The sequence below is a fragment of the Glycine soja genome, chromosome 2 (assembly GCF_004193775.1).
Source record: "Glycine soja cultivar W05 chromosome 2, ASM419377v2, whole genome shotgun sequence".
Lineage (NCBI taxonomy): Eukaryota > Viridiplantae > Streptophyta > Magnoliopsida > Fabales > Fabaceae > Glycine > Glycine soja.
Window position 1 is genome coordinate 27,646,630 of NC_041003.1, and position 13,460 is coordinate 27,660,089.

The 13,460-nt window shown below is 31.3% G+C and overlaps 1 protein-coding gene across 1 annotated transcript; it reads left to right on the forward strand.

Annotated features, from left to right (window-relative positions):
- The first annotated feature begins 9,851 nt into the window (after positions 1–9,851).
- On the forward strand, positions 9,852–12,980 carry LOC114391819. The gene is made up of 3 exons (XM_028352802.1): positions 9,852–10,303; positions 10,960–11,289; positions 12,193–12,980. Exons 1-3 carry the CDS (start codon positions 10,076–10,078, stop codon positions 12,721–12,723), a joined length of 1,089 nt encoding a protein of 362 aa, XP_028208603.1. The 5' UTR covers positions 9,852–10,075; the 3' UTR covers positions 12,724–12,980.
- Positions 12,981–13,460: the final 480 nt, after the last annotated feature.

A 13,460-nucleotide genomic window follows, 5' to 3' on the forward strand; every position in this document is an offset into this window, starting at 1 on the left:
CATTAATAATAAATAATTATGTATTATAATTTTATTAATTTTTATATTAATTAACTTAAAAGTCAACAAAATATTATTTTTTATTAGCTAATAGTAGGAAATTTTTTTAAACTTACAATACATGAAAAGTTAAACTCTTGAAAAATACTCAAAATATTTCGTTTTTTGTTTGTTTGTTTACTTTACTGGCGACCGTCTTTACCTTTCAATCTCTTAATAGATAATTGAATACCCTAATAAATCATCTAACCAAAATTATTGCAAGATTTGGCAAAACCTACACGCATAATTTTATATATTGGCTAAAATATATTTTTATGCTTAATAAATCTTGAATTTTATATTTGTTTTTATGATTCTTTTATTAAATTTTAATAAAATAATAATTTTATTTTTTGATTTTTAACACTTTCTTTAGTTCCCGATAAATTAGATAATTATATATTTATTCCTTGATAAACTTTTTTTATTTGCTTTTAGTCTTTTTCAAAAAAATTAATAATAAATGAATTTGTTTTTATCAAAAAAACAAATATAAAGTTCATTAATTTATTAAGAACTAAAAAATATTAAGAATAAAAAATAAATCTGTTTTATCAGGAATGAAAAATGAATTTTTTATTATAAAAAACACAAAATTTAAATATTTAATAAGAATCACAAACATATTTTAATGTATTCTAGTCTTTTATATTTTATAACAAACATAATTTAAACCATTGAATTATGATTGCACAATCCTGCACTTTTTTCACATGAGTGTTGCAGTGGAAGAGGTCCATGTCTTATTTGCCAGAAAATTAATTTCCAACTAGTTTTTCTTTATTTTGTCGTGAACATAAAATTTCCAACCAAACACTAACCAACAAATCCTAGGTTCCAATATTTGTACCGAACTACCAGAAAAAGCATTATTACAAATAGAAAAGGATGGGGACGCGTCACCTGCATCGCATTCAGCCATTCACGCATTCCATTGCCTCCCTTAAAAGTTCCTTCTGTATACGTACGTATGTGTGTATTTTTTCTATCCCAAGTTTATCCAACCCACTACAATGACTACATATACACGCAGTAACGAATCAATATTGTTCCCACGCGCCTACTAATTAGGTTAACGAATGTATTTATTAAGATTTCAATTTCTTTTTCTTTTTTTTACAATAATAAACTCAATGCGTAAATCAAATAATATAAAATCATTTTAACTTAACCAAATTAAAATCCTAAATATATAATTACTTCAAAGTTTAAAGAAAAATTTTTGTACACAATTATTTCCAATAGAGAATTTTTTTTGTACATAATTATTTCCAACAGATCTTGCGTTCTAGACCAAAAAAAAATAAAATGTATGACAACATAATAGTATCCGACCTCCCACCAGCAGACAGACCCTTATTATGATTTCAATTAACTTTTCTTAGGTTGGATTTGTGTACGTGTTTTCTTTATTGACTAAAGTCTAGTTTAACATAAATTTGGATAAACTAATTTTATTAAAAATAAGAGAAAATAGTCTGTACATTATTAATAGGGTAATACAATTTTATATTATTATTTAATTATAAATTATTATTTATGATAATTTATTAATTTTTTTTATTATTGTTTTTATAAATCACACCAACGATATAATTTGTCAGTATACAAATTTTCACACTAATAATACATAATTATTAACCTCTAAAATTAATTTAAATGATCCATTAAAATTGGATATATTTTTAAAATAATCTTAACCATAAATTTATATTGGAATTTATTTTTTCGTTAACTGATAAAAGAAACAAGCAAAATAACTTTTGGTTGTCTTGCTTTATGAAGTTTACATTGTAAAAATGTATCATTATTGTTATTTTTATCTTGTAAGACATATAATTGTTGTTTATGTTACTTTGAGATTTTAAAAAACTTCAACTCATGTTTTTTTTTTCATAAATTTATCACTTAATATATTATACTACCTATGACCTTTTTACAAGAAACAAGTGATATCGTAAAATATGCTATTACTTCACTACTACAAAACCTATATACCACGACGCGCTAACAAAATCGGTTGGGAGAACCCGTATTTGAAAATAATAAAATGGCATTATCGTAATTAAATTATAAGTTTAAGGATGGTACAAAGACGGTTTTATCCGACCGTCTTTGAATGGCTATACTTTTTTTTTTCTCTTCTTATTTTATCGGGTCGCACAGACTCTTTAATTTTTGTCTTGCTTTTTTGGCTTTCTCTCTCTGGCGGAGGATGGCGTTGTTAGCACTTTCGCGCTCCCTAGCTAGATCTAGCTACTCTTCTACGCGCTCCCTCACTCTCCAAAGAGAAAACCCTAGGTCGTTGTTGCGCCGTCTCGTGTCGCTTCCACTCCCTCGTCCGCGTCTACTGCATCATCTCTAACGGCAACTGTTCCTCCTCCGTCGCCTCCGACAACTCCCGCGGCCCCTTCTGGAATCTCCTCCTAACTCCTACACCAACAACGGCCTCAAACTACGCGTCGTTTGGATCATAAGCTCCCTCATCGCCGCCTCCGCCAAACATTACTTGCTTCAACCGATAATCGTTGAGCACGCCTCCCTTGACAACTTGTTTCTCACGGACGTCGATGGCCAGAGGGTGCTTTACATGAACCGGGAGTAGTTGGAGGAGCTGAGAGTGAATCCGCTCTCGGCCTTGTCGGCGTCGACGAGGACTCTCGTTCCGGCGCTTAACATGAGGCTGTGGTATGCGCCGCACATGGAATTACCAAGTGGGGTTGTGTTGAAGGGTGCCACTCTTGTTGCTATTAGGCCCAGCAAGCTATCCCCCAATATTGAATTTCTGATAAGTGACTTTTTTTTACAAGCACTGATAAGTGACTATATTGTTGATCCTTTAATTTTAATTTTTAATGATTGTGTGCAGGCAATGAACCAGTTGAAGAGGAGGTGGACATTGTTGGTGGGGATGATCCTCCTCTTCCAAGTTACCCTCCAGCAGAGATTGAGAATGGTGGCACCAACAAAATCAGTGAACACAATTCAAGCAACTCTAGTAGTGAATTTGGCTCTTCATCGAGTGATTTGTGCTATTGCATACTTTTGATGTGTTTTCCCACTAAGGGATATGTCGTTTGTACTCTGATATTCATAGCCTGCATACAAAATCTTTTTGTCATTCTTATTTCTTGTAGATGGTGACCTATTCTGATACAATTCCAAATTTATATAAAATTTAAAAGTACTGAAAGGTTGGAACTGTTTAGTTACCATCTTGCTTTCACGCTCTTTCAAGAGATGATTTAGTTCATTTTACATTATAAAGTATTTCTAACACTTTGATTTAAAATGTAATTTCTCCCACTGAGTAGTTGCCAAAAACTATTTCAATATTTTGATAATTTTTTAATAATCATTTGTTCATTTATTTGGTTGAATCCACTTACTAGATCGGGTTTCCTAACAATCAACGTAGAATCGTTAGCACTCTACATCAGATTTGGGTCGACACCTGTTGTGGAACCCAAGCCATTCTACATCGGTCGTTGAACCATCATAGTAGGACGACTATGTTTCAACATCGCTGGCTAAAAAAACCACTTTTAACCGATGTAAAAAGCCTACTTTGTAGTAGTGCTTGTTCTTATAAAAAGAAGAAGAAATAGTATACGATATATGATTTAATTGTGATTAAACTAATAAATCACAAATTACTATTTTAATCGGTTTATGATTCTTATAATTTTAAAATTAATATTATTTAGAACTTGAATGCCCCTCAATAAATCTTATAATTTTACAATTATTATTAAACTTGAATTTATATAAATATCTATGCATTAATTAGGAGAGAAAAACATATAAAACAAATTATACTCATCCCTTAGTTTTTTTAATTACACGTAATATCGCTCTTTTTTTACTCCTATGCCAATCCTCCTTGTTTGAAAATATTATACTGGCACCCTTTTATATATTACATTAATCTTTCTAATTGTTTGAAAAATTATACTAACACTCCTGCAAGTGGTTGTAAACATTAAATAAAAAGAGATATTATGTATAATCCAAAAAGTCTCAAGGAGTATTAATATAATTTGTTCGAACTTATATTATGAAAAACTTCTCTATATGCCCACGCTTAATAATGTTTAGATATTTGAGAGCAAATTTTTCGAAGGTATGAAATTAATGTAGTTGCTTCTTCAATTACATGAAAGACTGGGAAATTAACTTAGAGAAAAAAAAAACAGTTAGTCGTAAAAAAGTCATATAAACACCACCAACCGTCTAACACCAAAGGTTTTATGATCTTAACGTGAGATTCTTCTAGTTTAATTAGTGATTTTAGATTTTTTGAGTTTTGATATGCAGACGTTAAATATTTAAAAGATTTTGATATAAAATTATATTAAATATTAAAAAAAATTATTATTTATAATAGTTCTATTCAATTTGAACATGTAATTACTTTTTGGTAAAAGCTATTCATTATTTATCTAAAAAAAGATTATATATATATATATATATATATTATAATAAGCATGAAGTGTCCATCAATTTTAATAATAATTAATCTTTGTTAAGATTTAGGAACTTGATCACTTTTATTTGCGTTCTCAATAATCTTTATTGGAGTATATAAAAAGATTATCAATATATAGATTCAATTAATGTTTATTCAGAATTTATATATATCTATATCTATATATATGTAAATTGGATTTTAGAATAAGACTCCTCATGTGATTTTAGTAAATATAAAAAGGGTTAAGATAGTTTTTAAATATTTTTGCATTTCTATTTTTGACGTACACACTTTTTCACATTTCATGACTTCTTTAAGAAAATATGCACAGCACGTGACATTCAAAGTTGTTCCAACTTCCAATATGCCTGATGCATGTGCATGGCTATTTATATAAAAAGAAGAGTGTTATTTTTATTCATATTTACCTTTCGATATTTTTTTATCGTACTATTTATCTTATTTCATATTTTTTTTTCAGTTTTTTCTCATCTTTCTTTTTTATTATAAATATTTTATGAGATAAAAGTAACGATACTCTTTATAAGAAATAATAATTGGAAGTTAGAGAACAATGTTCTTGACAATGCTAATGTTGTTATCTTTTATTATCATAAAAAGGTAAGGGACCATGGATTCCCTCGTGTTATGACACTTTCACACCTCCAATCTAAAGATAAAGAAAAAAAATCTAAAGATAAAGAAACCATGGACCAACTTTAGGAACAATAGGTGAAAAGTTGTTGGCCAACGTGACACCATTAGTGAATACTTTTTTGTAAAACAGTCTGCGCAGATCTGTTGGAAGCAGATCATAATGTTTAATTATGAATTCTGAAAGTCCAAATTAATGATGTGGTCTTATGTTCTTATATTTTTCAATTCCTATATAGTTTTCCAGATATGTGTGGGCTTCTTAATCTCCTTTTGAGTATGTCTTCATCAGTACTAATTAAAGCGCTCATATGCCATTATCAGTCAAAATATATGTAATATATGATTGGATAATATATGCTTTTAGTCTTTAGTCTTTGTATTTTTTATAAGAAAATGATATTTATTTAGGTATTTAATTTTGATCGATCCTGAATTTTAGAAAAAAAATATGATTTTAGTAAAGTTTGCACTGTTAGGAGAGATAAAAATCATTGCATTTTGTAAAGTTTATGAACCAAATTTAACTAAAATTTGATAATTAAAACCAAAATTTAACTAAAATACATGAAATGAAAACATATTTTATCCTATATAATCCATTGCCGATAAAAAAAAAAGTAATGTAACATATGAGATTAATTGACCTGTAACACCTCATTTTTTTAAAATAAATTAAAAAAAATTATTTAAAAATAAATAAAGTTTTAAAAAAATTGATGAGATTTTTATAATTAAATAAATATGGAGAAATAAATTTATTAATTAAAATAATGATTTGAAGGAAAATAAAAAAGATATTTTATTTATTCAATTGATAAGAAATAAAATAAAATTTTTCTTATAAATAAATAAAAGATAGAATAAATAAAAGACAGAAAGTACCTTATAAATAAAGACATAATATGTCATTTTTTACATTCACAACACGTCTCTACGATATCTCTTTCTCTCAAATCAAATTCGTTCTCCCTTCTTCCTTTCTCAAAACTCTCTTTTTCCACATACACTTAAATCTATCTCATTAAAATGATGCTACCGGACTTGTTAACCGTTGGATCATTATGAAATTTGAAGGAGTTGTTAAAAAATTATTCTCTCACACACCCATCATTGGAATTTTGATATAATATATGTGGTGAAAGAAATGTCCATCGCACTGAGCTTTCTCTTTTCCCACAGACATCTAAAATCTATCCCAGTAAAACTACAATACCGGACTCTTCAACCGTTGGATTATTGTGAACACCACCTTTGGAACCAAATTTCTCACATTCTCATCGTTGGGATTTGCAAAATAATGTTTCTGAAGAGAGAAATTAGTCTCACACATTGACAGTAAAATGAAGGCTTCAATCTCTTCTCATTCTCTCTAACGCTTGGAAACCCTAACAGAACAAACAGAGGAAAAGCTAGAGGAATCTTAGGAAACTGCTAGAGACGCCGCTCACTGTCGGACTACACACGTGAGCCCGCTTAGAGGTAAGGGATGAATTTATCGCAATTGGAGTTATAATGAACATGTGTAGGAATCCTTAGGGGATCAAATTGATATTTATTTTGGGATGTTTATTGAATTATGATTTTTTATTTATGATTATAAATACGATATTGTTGTGTTTGATGGACCAGTTGATATCCTGATGCGAATTGGTTGATAAAATTGAGTGCTCATAGTGTTTTTGTATTTTGAACCTAAGATTTTGATTTTGATATGATTGTGTGAAATTGTTTAAGGGGTTTTACTCCCCATGTTGTGAGAAGTATTTTTGTATAAATTATTTGTACTTTGGACAAGATTTGCTAGATTGACATGATAAATTGTATTGAGATTATGAAATTGTGATTAAAACTATGCCTAAGTGATAAATTGAATATGTGATGAATTGTGAGATAGCATGCTCCTTTGAGATCTTAACATTGTTTTTGGGATTGAGTATAAATGCAAAGTTGAACGTGTGTTGATTTGTGACATACACGTAAACATATGATGATAGATTGTGACGTTGTGATATGTTAAAATTGTAGACATATAATTTGGTTGTAATGAGTGTGTGGTTAACACTTGATGTGACCATACTTGTGTTGTGAGATGCGAATTATATAATAACTCGACTGGTGTTTACCTTGAGAAAAATGTTAAAGGGAAAGTGTAGGATTCCTAGTTAGGAACCTAAAATGTTATATTGTAGCGCAATACGTTAAACATGTTTGAAACACGAACGTGAGGTCGTGAGTATTGTATAATTCATAAGCACTGTCTGCGTGCAAAAATGATTTCAGGGGTTGGACTTGAATCAAGAAGGTGTGACCTTAATAGATTCTTCGGAGTCTAGGCCTTGGGGTAAAGATTGGTTTGAATGCTCCTTTAAACCTACGTTGATCCCATATGATTAGAGCATTCTTGCAAAACAGAGTAACCCTGACTGATCACCTTATGATTTTACTTAGTGAGAGTGACATGACATACCCATTGTGTGGTGTGTCTTGTTATGTACCTCATTGACATGGTACCACATTGCATATAGGTTTGAGTCTCAGTATAATTGTTGTATAATGCTCACTAATTGTCTATTATGAAATTGATGAGTGTTATTATGTCTTGACCCGAGTGTGTGATTCATGTGTAATGTGATTGATGATTAAAATATGAATTTTAAATGATAAAGTGATGAAGTGACGTGGATTGTATTAAGTTGAGTTATGTTATAAATACTTCTATAATTTATTTTGATCATATCTTTGCTTATTTGTTTGTTTTTAGAAATGTGATAACTCCCTCTGTGTGTTATTTGTGTTTGAAACATGTGATGATCTTGAATCTTGTGTTCGTAGGAGTAGATGACTAGGTGGATAACTTTAAAGAATCTCGTGCTAGAGGACGTTGGAACATAATATTATAATAGGATATGACAGTGGTGATAAGTTTTTATTTTAATCACATGATGTTATTTTATTTTATCAAAATTTCTTTTGTAAACTTTGATGGCATTGTTTTGAGTCGTATGTTTTAATAAGTTTTATTTGACAATATTAAAATAAATCTGAACCTTTTACCCACATAAATTTGTTTATCCGTATTTTTATATATTTTATTTATTTTATATTTATTTTATATATATGTTAAATAGAGGGTGTCACATGACCTGTTTTAGTTGTTTCAATTATAACTTGGATTATAACCGGAATGAAGAACAAAAAAGAAATTATTTGAATTTTAGTTTTGTTCTCTTTTCAATTTCAATATCTAAGCAAGCAAAACCTGCAATAAAACAAGACTGTTAATTTGTACAGGTTGAGGACGGATTATTGTACGAAATAATGTGATATCAACTTCATACCATCATGTAGATTTAAATATAATTTAATTAAAATACGTCGACAGTTATTTTGGTATTGTCATTTAAGTATAGATAGCATGCATGATAAGATTATTTATATTTATAATAACTAGTTGAAGAACAGTGAAGAACAGTGCCTTGTGTTTTAAGTGTGTATTTTTTCTTTCTGAGTTAGATATAATTATAATAATTATCATGTTGAAAAAAGTTATAAGATAATAACTATTTGTAATTGTGAGTAATTTTTAAAAAGTAGTTAAATCATAAATTAGGAATAATAAATATATACAATGAGATAATTATTTTTATTAATAGTTATAGATCAGTTTAAAAATACATGCCCGTAAAAACTTTAAAAATCACATTTAAAACAATTTCTATTTAATTAAAAAAATACAAAAATCTTTGCACTATCAATTCATAAACTCATGATTATATTATTGATTCTACTTTTACTAAGAAATCAAAAGTTAAGGTTAAAAAGTGGTGGATTACTTACAAGATTAATTAGTTGTTCACTTCTCATTAGGGGTGGGAATAGGTCAGACCAGATCAGGCTTTAAAAGGCCTGAGCCTAGCCTACGATGAATCTTTGAGGCCTGAACCTGACCTATAGCCTATCAAAGACTTTTATTTTAGCTCGGCCTAACCTTTTTAAAAGCCTGGTCTGGCCTGATAACCTCTTTAAAAGCCTTTTTACAATAAATTTTTTATTTAGGAACGTAATAGGAGAATTAAAAAAAAGGAAACCTGATAGAAAAATGATATGATTTTTGCATAGGAACGTAAATATGATAGGATATAATTTTTGTATAAGAACGTAATTGGATATGATAAGATATGATTTGTATAGAAACATAATATGATAATAGGATATTATGATAAGATATGATTTTTATTTGCTCTAGAATACACCTTGTAATTAAAGTTTTACTTAATTATAGGAATGGAATCTGCTAGTTAAAAAAAATATTAATTATACCCAAAAAATAATATATATATATATATATATATATATATAGGCCGGCCTATTAGGCTTATAAGGCTTTTTAATAAGCCTAAGTCTGACCTATTTAATTAAATAGGCTTTTAAAAAAGTCTGAGCCTGACCTTTTAATTAAATAGGCCAATCCAGGTCAAGCTTTATGTAGATCAGGTCGTAGATCCCTGTAAACCAGTCCGGCCTATCCCAACCCTAATTCTCATCGCACCATATAATAATGCAATCCGAAAGCACAATGAAACTTCTACTTTATCCCATCTTTCTCAGTTCTTTTTACACCCTCTCTTTAAATCAGACCCTTTGGGTCACATCACCACATTCAATCTTGCAGTTAACTTTGGTGCAACCTTTTTTTTTTCTTTCTTTTTTCTCTCCATCGTGCACCCCACGCACTCACCCTGCGCGTGCTCAAACCCCTACAAACACATTACAACAGCAGCAACAACAACACCACAAAGTGTGTATGTGTTCCTTTGAAGCCCTGTCTTCAAGTCTTTGCACGCATTTTCCTCTTTCTCTGTTGTGTGTCTCACGTTTCAACAACCTGCAGAAGAAGCTGAAGCTATGATGGGTAGACTTGCACCATTATCAGAAGAACCCATCAATGAAGAAAACGAAGGCTACAACAATAGTAACTCAAAGAAATGCCTTCAGTCATGGAGGAACTGGAATTGGATCAAGACTCATTTTTCCCTTGCCTTCAACAAAAAGTCCAACCTCAAGATCCTCCTTAGTGTCTTGGGTTGCCCTTTATTTCCTGTGCCTGTCCACCCCATTCTACCCCTCAATGAGGCAAGCCCTCTTCTTCTCTTTCTCTCTTTTTTTTCTCTCTAAATTCTAATGCACCATCACCATGCAAGAGAAAGTGGTGGTGTTGCTGTTTGAAAACTTCTGCTATATATATTTCTTTTTGGTGAAGAGTCTAAAGACATTGTATATATATCTCTCTCATGAGAAACAATCCTACTTGAGTCAGTAAGATACAAACCTACAAGATATAATTCTTTTCGAGTCACATAAGACTATTGAGCGGCAAAGCTCTAACTTTTGCTATATGTAATTCTTCACAAGCGCATATAAATTTCCCTTCATAATTACCAGAAGAAAAAAATACCATCAATTATGTATTTTGTTTGTCTATGAAAATAAGTTGTGTGTGCGTTTTTTAAAAGAATCTTGCTAATTTACCTTCTTTGGTTGAACTGATGTTCTTTCTTGATCAAGATTAAAAAGTTAGTTGAAAGTGTTACTTTTGATCACTTTCTTTATACATGGAACCTCTTTAATCTTTATGTGTGTGCCACCGATTTTATCATCTTACCATGTGATTACTGTAAAGAGTGTGTCGTAAAGATATGAAAAGGTTGATATATTCTTTTAAGGAGAATGGCAGAGGCATTTCAATAATGTTTTTCTTCATTTGTTGGAACAAATGTAATATGTAATAGGTGTCATCTTCGGCACAGTATATCATACAACACTTCAGGGCTGCAACAGGGTGTAGGAAGTTGGAGGGGACAGTGAAGAATGTGTTCACAACAGGGAAAGTGACAATGGATGTGGTGGATGAGCTTGGATCCACAAGTGGTGGCATTAATTTGGAGAAAGGGTGCTTTGTTATGTGGCAAATGGTTCCTGATAAGTGGCAGATAGAGCTGGTTTTGGGTGGCCAAAAGGTTGTGGCTGGTAGCAATGGTGCCATTGCTTGGCGCCACACGCCTTGGCTTGGCGTGCATGCTGCCAAAGGTGGTGTCCGGCCTCTTCGCCGTGCTCTTCAGGCAAGTTCTTCATCATCATCATCATGTCTTGTTTTAAATTTTCCAACAAATTTTGTGTTGTGTTTGTTGTTGGTACTGTTATGTTGGTTGTTGTGATGGTATTCATTGGTGTGGTACCTTGAAGGTGTTTTTAGAGCTGAGTTACAATTGACAGCTAAATGTGATTGTTAATGTTGGGACATAATGATGCTGAGTATGAAAATCTTATGTTATAAAAAAATTGAATTGGTACGACTTGTGACCTAATCCCTGGCTCCATGAATTGGTGGGGTATAGTGTTTTGGCATAAAGTGTAAGGGAAGAACCCCTTTTGGAATGTGTTAATGTGTTAAGATGGTGTTTGGAAATTATTATGAGAAAAAATTAAAGAAAAGTGTTGTTGACACAGATCTGTAACAGATGTAGAGTGGTAATCAAATACTTAAATGGCCATAAATGGGGGTTAACACTGCTGCTATTGTTCATTTTAATTAATACAACTATACAAGGCTTTCAATATATCCACATGCTACCAGCCAATTTAATGGATCTGTGTTTCCCTACTAAATTTCATTGGTTTGTTCCATCTAACCACATTCCTATGTTTCTTTTTCTTTATTTCTCAGCTTCCTCACCATATACAACTTGCTCATCAACCATCATGGTTTATGTGTGATTATTTTAACTTAACATTTCAATTAAGATTCTTCAAAACCAAGGCCTAAGAAGACTAAAACAGAAGAGCTGAATTTAATGTTTTCACACAAAATATGAATGCAATTGTAGACTTTATTAGCCTACAGGGTCCACTCTGCAGTGAGACTGAATTGATCTGCACCCATAATTGTATCTTGGTATCTCTACTATTTGGTACTGATTTCAGTGGTTCTGGTTTTTAAGTGACACTATATTTGTGCGTTGTAGGGACTAGACCCTTTGGCAGTGTCTGCTGTATTCTGTGCAGCACAATACATGGGGGAGAAAGAAATCTCAGGCATGGATTGCTTTGTGCTGAAACTCTCAGCTGATCAGAAAGACCTTGTTGAGCGCAGCGACAACACGGCCGAGATGATCAAGCATGCCATATTTGGTTACTTCAGCCAGAGAAGTGGCCTTTTGGTGTACCTAGAGGACTCTTACCTGACCAGGATTCAGGCACCAGGGTCTCACCCCACATACTGGGAAACCACAATGTCAACCAAGATTGAGGACTATAGAATTGTGGATGGTGTGATGATTGCACATGCTGGCTCATCGACCGCGTTGATCACCAGGTTTGGGGACAACCTGAAGGCTGGACCATCCATCACAAGGTTGGAAGAGTCATGGACCATTGATGATGTTGCATTCAATGTGCCAGGGTTGTCCTTGGACTGCTTCATACCTCCTCAGGAACTACAGAGAGATTGTTCTTCAGATGATGAGCTAGATTGGAGATCATTCACCCTTGCATAGATGATATATACATGGAAACTTGTAATTGTTTAGTGCTTTTGTTTTTTCGCTACACAAATGGTTGATGATGATGCTAATTGTTACTTAACATGTATAATGCTTTTGTAATTGTATTACACTATCACATTCTAGGGTCATAGATGGCAGCTATTGGCTGTTGATATTGAATTCGATTTTTTGAGTTTGTTTTGCGTGTTGTATTGATATAAGAAGTTGACTTGTGTATGAAGCCATTTTTTTGTTGGTGAAGATTATAAGTTGGTATAGTTAACTATGTGTGTAAAAGGGATTTAACTTAATAGGTTGAATAGGATGCATGAATTGTTGTACATCTTGTGACATTATTTTTTATTTCTATGGATAAAAAAAAGTAAATACATGTATTCTTAAAACCAGTATTACCAAAACCAGCCTAGTCACTAGGTATTCGGTTAGTGAGTTATTAGTTGAACCACTTAATCAATCGTTGAACCACATAAATTGATATATATTAAGAACTCTTGCCTAAATATAAGAGAAAAAATGCTTATTCTTGTTCTTAAATATATAAACAAATCTCAACTAATTTTGACCCATTTAATGATACTATCTCTAAAATGATCTTCACTTAATTGAGATTTTATTTTCAATATTTTTTTTATTTTTGATATCAAGTTTCAATGAAAAATATTTTTAAAAAATTATTATTTTTTAAATGAGAGCAGGGCAATTAAATGCTACTAACTAACTTTCTAAAT

Bases quoted from the DNA above. Each gene is read 5' to 3' on its own strand.
- LOC114391819 (XM_028352802.1), top strand. From the start codon at position 10,076: ATGATGGGTAGACTTGCACCATTATCAGAAGAACCCATCAATGAAGAA. The intron at 10,304-10,959 runs GCAAGCCCTCTT...AATATGTAATAG, and splicing joins CCATTCTACCCCTCAATGAG to GTGTCATCTTCGGCACAGTA. The intron at 11,290-12,192 runs GCAAGTTCTTCA...TGTGCGTTGTAG, and splicing joins CTCTTCGCCGTGCTCTTCAG to GGACTAGACCCTTTGGCAGT.